Raw genomic sequence first — 7,848 nt, forward strand, 5'->3', positions numbered from 1 at the left:
ATTTTGATTAAAATTTATATATGCTTAATTCAGATCAAATTTATTATTCACTTCATTAAAAAAAAGTCAATAAAAAGAGATATTCTTGTAACGTAGCTATTAGCGTTACGTGAGGAGCGCCGTTTTATGGACTTTGGTGTCGTTTCGTGTTCACACGAATTCCTTCAGTTGCTGCACGAAATCCTCTTCGTGCTCCTTGGTCACGACTTGCCCTACGAATCGCACCCCCTGCTCCGGCGCCGGCCGCTTCAGTAGGATCCCGCCGGCGAAGAACACGTGGTGGTTGAGTGGCGCCACGAACCGCGGCGCCCCGCTCCCGTAGTCCACCTCGTGGAACCCCACCCTCCTCCAGTCCGACAGGTTCAGCGTGTCGTATCCGATCGGGACCCTGAACGGGTCGTCCTCGAAGTCGCCCGCCGCCCAAGCCGCGAACTTGGCCGCCAGGCTCGCCTTCGCCTCGCGTATCCACCCCACGATCTCGGCCACCGGGGCGCGCGCCACCAGCTCGCTCTTTTTCGAGACCGTCGAGCAATACACGCAGTTGCCGTAGTAGGCGCCGGCGGCGGCAGCATTCACCAGGTGGCGCACGTCGGCCGGGAACACGAAGTGGGCGTTGGCCTCCGGCGCGAGGCCGATGGCGCGGACGCGGCTCCGCCAGAGGACAGCGGACAACGCATCGAAGGTGGTGCAGCGGTGGGACGTCCCCCGCGCGTACGAGTCTTTAATCGCGTTGATGGCGTGCGGCGGGAAGTCGCGGAGTGAGCGAACGAAGTTGTAGGCGACCGTCGGAGGGGGCTTCGGGTGGCGCATCGGCGGGGCCGGGATGGCTTCTCTGAACCAGACCGGCTCGACGGCAGGGCCAGGGAGGCCTCGGGCGACGTCGGCGATGGCCTTCAGGAAGTGGCCGGCTCCGACGCCGTCGAACACCATGTGGTGAAATTTAACTCCGACCGCGAAGCCGCCACACTTGAGCTCCGTCACCTGCAAATCGTTGGTAGATTTTAATTAATTCATCGTTGAGTTGACTAAATCATATCAATCTTACAATTTCAGAACTCGTCAAATCGGTCAACACGCGTTTGATTATTAAAATCGTCGAACAATTTTCCGAAAACCATTTTGAAAATATTCATCATCGCCGGCGCGTTCATGGTTGTTCGAGATGTTCTCAGAGGACAAAATCAGCACAAATCGAAAAACGAACCTGCATCATCAAGATCATCTCGTGCTGGTTCAAACTCGGGCGGACATGGGAGGAGCTCCTCCTTGGGGATCGCCAGAGGGAACTCGAGGTTCCTCAGATCGCTGAGGCTGTACCGGCTCGCCTTCGCCTCGACGAACCACACCCCCTCTCCGGTGCAAGCCACCTCCAGCTCTCCCTCGTCCGACACCACGAGCCGGCCGGCGACCGGGTAGTAGTGGGCCAGCCCTCTAGCCAGCGCGGCTCTGATGGCGTCGGCCGGGGACTGAGCAGGCCGCCGCCTTCATAAGCGGCGACCACTTCGACGAAGAACCTGAGGCCCATGGCATGGTCGATGGACGAGAGGGTGAGATTCGGCTGGGCGGCGGCGCCGCCGCCGCTGGGGGCGACGAATTCTTCGGCCACCTTGGTCACGGTGAAGCTGATCGTCATCGGTGCAATTAGCTTTAGTTTGGCACACCCTTCCGTTTGCTTGGTGGGTTCCTTTTATAATGGAGAGAAAAAGACTGGTAAACACAGCAGCTAATCGCGTTTCTGTTTTCTTACGTCCACATTTGTAGTTCGAATGGGACCTTTTCCCTGTCGTTGCATTTAAGAACAAGGCCATGGATGAGGGTGGTAGGTGACTAATTCATAATACAGATTTTTTTTTTCATAATCCAAATATCTAGATTTGGGTTGGAGATGGTGACGCACTGAAGCATGGTCTGATCGTGCTACAAGGCACGGCACGATCGTTGCGCCGAACACGGCTTAAACGTGTTCGGGTTTGTGGGAATGAACATGTGCATGGCATGACATGGCAAGAAGGTCGAGTAATTCGTCCTCGGGGCATGGTTCCGCGGTCAGACATCTAAGTTGTCATTCAGATATCTATGATTCGATCTCCAATTATAACGTATTTATAGGAATTTTTCTTCAAATGAGGAGCGCAATCAAAGGATGTTGGCTGTCTGGACTGACCACTACGTGTACTTTCTGATTTATTTTGGTGGCCGATGGGAAACTTCTGTAGGACCGAATCAATCATCCTCAAGGATAGTCAATGAAATTAACTGAGATTTATCATTATTTTTTGAAAGATCCAGTAATTCAGAATTTTTAGAAATATATGATTTTTTATCTAAAATATCATGTATTCTTATAAATAGAATTATTGTAATTTTAAATCTAATTTTAATTAGAATATTCTTGCCGTTTTAAGAAGAAGTCTAAACCTAATTCTAATTAGAATATTCTTACCGTTTTATAAAATTGTACATTGCCGAACCACTAGAGCTATCAAACGGATCAACCCATAGTGAGGCGGGCTAACCCATGGCAGGCTCATCATATGATGGAGCGGGACAAACCAACCCACCAACTTGGCAGGTTGAAAAATCTCCAACTTAATCCAACTCAAGGCAAGCTGCAGGTTAGGCAAGTTAACCCACAGGTCTATTAAAAAATAAAAATTTTAAAAATTTTAAATTTAAATTGATTAAGTTGAAATTTTTAAATTTGAATTATAATTTTTAAATTTGAATTATAATTTTTAAACTTGAATTATAATTTAAATGGATCAAACCCACTAATTCATTAAATTTTTTACTTTAATTTTAAAATTTAAAATAAATAAATAAGTTTTCTCAATCCACGGGCCAACCCAAGTTTACCGTGAACTAATACATGCGGGTCGCGGGCCTAGGCGGGTCAATCCGTCTGAATCCATTTTCAAATGGATTGATAAAATTTCAACCCAATCTGTCTAAATTATTTGGTAAGGCGATTCAATCTGACGGACCTAACTTAAATTGACGGCTATACGAACCACAATAATTTCGACACGATTCTCGTTGAATTAATTCTGGAGATGGGACGGTCTTCTCCCTGATCACCGAACATTCTTGCATTCACGTCGAAGAAGGGGAAGTCAGGAAAGACTGCACCAACACGAAGCCTGGCTATTGGCTATGAACCAGAGGAGTCAGTCAAAGTAAACGGGCCACCATAATTCAACCCAACTGTTCCTGTTTTTCGTTGAGCTGTAGCTAGTTGCATTATTGTAGCATGGTGTGCTTTGAATGGAAAACAATTTCTTTTTTTTTTAAATATAATTAAAAAAATAAAAATATAATTAAAAACATTCAGTTTTGAATGCATTTTTGAGCTCGATCATCTCCAGGTCGAAGAGATCGAGCAAAGAATTAGATCTTCTTTGAGGTCCTTGATCGATGAGTTAAAAGATGCGACGTATTGACAAAAGGATCATCGGGGTGAATTTTGGTGGAGCTTTCTATTCGTGTAATCGTGTATAGCTTCATTGTCAAAGTTTTGTTTTGTTTTTTTTTTCATTTCAAACTTTTAGCTTTTATGATTTCAACTCTAATAAATTATAATAAATATTTTTAAATACGATTACCTAAAATCATATAAGACTATTATCTTGTACTTTTGTTTATTTACAACTCACTACCAATCTTATAAGATCATACAACTCTTTAATAAACCTCTAATCTCACAAAAAAATAAAAATCTTCATAATTTAATCAAGAGCAACATCATCAAGTAATGACAACAATATCTAATTATAATTTATTAATATTAAAAAATAGAGACCCTATAGATGGGACTCATGATCACTAAAGAAAAGCATTAATATATGTTTGCCCTTTCAAAAATCACTATCATCATTTAAGGATTTCAATATTATTATTTAAAATAAATAAAATCTATATGAAAAATTTCCTAACCACTTCCATAAAAGAATAATAGTAATAACAGAGCTCACCTGTAATATCCGCCATAAATTATTATAAGAGGGTTTTTTTAATACGTATCTCAGATCAATTAATTCTAAGGATGACCAATTCGATCCCATAGAAATTTCCTTAAGTAGGTAGTTATACGTATGAACAACTTCAAAGATCTTTGGGAGAAATTGTCAACATTAGATGTTATGGTTTTCCTACTATTCATCTAAATTTAGCCCTTAACAAACATTTAATATGAATCGCGCTGCAATAATTGACATCCACTTTCCAGATATCTATGACGAACAGCTTATAGTTTTTTACATTAAAAAAAAACAGAGAGAGATTTGACTGCATGATTCAAACGTGAAAAAGTAGTTGGGTTGGAAACCACTACCTGAGTATTAGTTGACTTGAGTAAGTCAACCATGAAATGAATGCATGCATTTGACAGGGATGGAGAGGTGGGTGGGTTGCTGATCATCAGAGGACTTGGACAAAACCTAACAGATTTGAAGCAGTCCAGAATTCACCATTATTACTTGTTCATGCTAATTAATCTTCGGTCCGCTAGTCTTCGATGGCCCTGCGCGCTCCACCATCACGTCGTACAGCTGTTTGCCATTCTGAAGGAGAGTTGAAGAAATGAGACGGGTTTGAATAGAAACATTTGGATGAGAAAGGAAAGGGTTGTCGACAACTACTCACAAAAATTACTGGAAAGAAGTGAATTTGTCCTTCGGGTTTCGTCTGCGTCTCCTTGAAGTACACCAGAATGGGAAACTGAGGCCACCAGAATTCCCAGTTCACAAAAGTGGAGTACCTAATCAGACATCTTATTTCAATCCTTCAGTTTATTTGAGTCTGGGAATTAAGGTAATGAGGTGATGCAGAGAGATGTCATGCTGACCTCCAACGATTCTTACCACCAACGAAGATATTTTCACCTGACTCCTGAAGCTGCTCCCCGATTCGTACCTCCTGCGATGAATCACCAGATAAAAAGGTTTACATTCAATTTTGAAGATCAGATGGCAAGTGTCTTGGGGAAGTGTTCTTGTTTTTCTTATTTATCTTTAAGCTATGCCAACTTAACTTGAACATAAAAGCATATTCATCCTTTGCTATCTTCACGAGTATATAGTTTAGTTTCACACTGTGCCTTCCTTTTAATTATGAGAGAAATTGGTATTTCAGGGTGGAGTAACTAACCAGAGCCTCTTCATCAAAGATAAACCTTACTCTTGTTGTCTGAAAGGAAAAAAAAATAAATGAATTAGATAATTGATTCACTACTAAAGAATAATAGTTTCATTAAGGTGCCGAATTCAGAAACAAACATTTTAATGCAATTAAATATCAGTTTTAACTTGTGTATCTTAGGAATGCACATCAGGGAAAGAATAAGGCATAGATTTTAACTCTATCTCAACACTTTAGATTTCTAAACTAACTTCAGGAAATGCGAAGTCAGTTGCTATATAGAAATGAATATATCCATGAAACTGAATGAGAAATTTTAAGGAAATGGAAAAGAAAAAAGGAAAAAATATCCGCATGGGACATGTTTCTCTCAGTAAATTTGTACCTGAAAGAGTAGAAGTAGCCCAAGTAGGCCAGTAGTTGCTGCTGGTAATAGATTGTCCAGGTATACAAACCCACCTGCAATTCCTATTGCTCGGGGAAAAAAAAAAATATTATACATTGAAATTTGCAGAATTGCATCTGTTATTGTTTTCTAGTAGCTGACTTGTTCTGTTTTTTTTTTATCGTTTTCCTTTTGGTTTTATAGAATTTGAACAAACATGTGATGCCCTGACAACCATGGAAATATTAGTCGAGATGTTGATATGAAAGTTGATTGCTAGCCATGATGCTGCGAAGAACAAAACAAGATGACAAAAACACGTCCAGAATCTCATGTCTTCAGTGTGAAAACTTAGACCAATATGTGGAATCTTTCATTAGTCATACAAAATGGGGTTTTACTTTAGTTGGTAAATGCGTATGAATCCCCAAACCAGCACTAGGAATAAAGAAAAAGTCAATGTTTATCAAACCAATATTAGGTGAAGACTATCACTAGAGTGTACACTATTTTCTCAATGATAAAAGGCAATTACACAACTTCTTGCAAGGGACTAACACAGTCACAGTTACTCCACTTTATTTAGCCAACATGCAATTTTGACTGCCATTATAAAAAAGTTTCATACTCCAATTGCTTTATGTAGTCATATGTGACTTAAAAACAAAAACAAGTGACTATTGTCAAAATATTATAAGTATGAAACAACCTAGTTGCTTATAATGCACTAATCCAATCACAATTTCTCTATTGCTTTATTTAGCCATTTAGTTCCACCATGTGGCCTTATGGTAAAGATGATTCCGCAAAAGTATTGGATTTTATAAGTGTGTAATTTGAGATGACAGATTTTAACAAGCAGTGGTAGAGTTGTCTCCAAGCCTATCAAGTGGCATTATATGAACAGAATCTAAGGCTTTCCTGTAAATTCAACATCCTTAGTGCTTGAGGACAAGCACATAGTCAAGTTCTTGGGTTAATATCATGGAGCTTAGTGGATGGCAGTCCTTAGAGGAAGTAGTGGGCCCATATAGTTGATGTGAGATTCTAGAATTTATGTGGGACTGGGAAACATTAAAAAAAACATATTGTCAAAAGATTTCAACTGATATTTAAAAATTTAAGGGGCAGGGAGATCACCTGCAGCTCCCATTGTCCTGACCTTCTAAGAATCATAGAACCAGATGTATTACCACACAGTGACTGCTCTATATACAGAGCACGATGGAGTGAATCAACTGATTTTTTGTTCCAAAAGATTTTGTTCTTAGATTGATGAATTCTTTAGAGTTTCTATGCCCACAACTTCAAGACACAATAAAGGAGGGGCTTACAAAAACTCCGCACAGGTTGCAAATTATTTTAAAGGGCATGCAAGACCATCCAAATGGAATATTATTGTTTGAGGGCAACTGAAGCACTGCAAAGTGAAAACAAAAACAAGAAAAAAAAAACAGTCCCAACTCATTTCAACATATAGAAATTCACCATATATACTACATATAGATACAGATCGACTTGCTGTTTTGATGCTAGCCATCTGCTACCCAAGTACCACCTCAAAATGCAAAAGACAAGTTTCCTCACCATGATGGTGATGCAAAACCGTTCACCCTATTTTGGATCACAGCTCCAAAGCAGGAGGCAGAGAACCATATATACCAATCAATCAAATAGCATTTCATTCAGCACTGAAAAAAAAAAGCATCATAATCTGAATGCCAATATCTCAACATTGAAACTGATCGCATTGATGAAAGTGTAGGTCTAATTTTATAATGAGGAATGTAGGAAAATAATGTCTGAGCTCCAGTTATTCTACAATAATCTGAGTAAATGATTTACCAAGAAGGATAACAGGTAGTCTATAGTCTGGTTCAGGAATTACAATATCAGTTTTCTTTGCCTTTCTTCCAACCTACCAAATGTCAAGAGAAACTATAAAATGGCAGCATTAAACAAAACATTGCACTGTAGGCATAAAAAAAATATCTTTCTCATAATTTTATTGCAACTGCTCATCTTAGCACATAATCAGTGTACAGTTTTCTTTATAAGAGTTATTAAAATAATTTTAAAGCTAGTGCAGATTAATTTAGAAGGAAGTTGTACGGTAAAGTTCTGAGGAATGATACATATTGAATACAAGCAAGAGAAAAATCCAACGTAGCAACTATATCAGTGAAAAAAAGAAAATTGAAAAATAAATATATGGAATAATTTTCTGCTGAAATTAAACCAAAATAACAAAGACTCAGATCCAGAAGAGAACAAGTTAATCATACTCTATGATACTTATGAAGAAAGTTAGCATCATGGAGGCAACT

General features: G+C 39.8%; 1 protein-coding gene and 1 pseudogene across 1 annotated transcript; both read right to left on the bottom strand.

The window, feature by feature from the left end:
• Nucleotides 1-28: 28 nt before the first annotated feature.
• On the bottom strand, nt 29-1,633 carry LOC141818627 (acyl transferase 4-like; annotated as a pseudogene).
• A 2,518-nt stretch (nt 1,634-4,151) lies between these two features.
• Nucleotides 4,152-7,439, bottom strand: LOC141818628 (uncharacterized; the record flags this gene model as incomplete). The annotated part of the gene is made up of 6 exons (XM_074706083.1): nt 4,152-4,559; nt 4,642-4,756; nt 4,844-4,914; nt 5,146-5,184; nt 5,522-5,604; nt 7,367-7,439. Coding segments are annotated over 6 exons (456 nt in total), but the record flags the coding sequence as incomplete, so codon positions are not given.
• Between the last annotated feature and the right edge of the window lie 409 nt (nt 7,440-7,848).

The sequence above is a fragment of the Curcuma longa genome, unplaced genomic scaffold (genome assembly GCF_044706935.1).
Source record: "Curcuma longa cultivar G26 ecotype Majalengka, Jawa Barat unplaced genomic scaffold, ITB_CL_G26_1.1 contig_25529, whole genome shotgun sequence".
Classification (NCBI taxonomy): Eukaryota; Viridiplantae; Streptophyta; class Magnoliopsida; order Zingiberales; family Zingiberaceae; genus Curcuma; species Curcuma longa.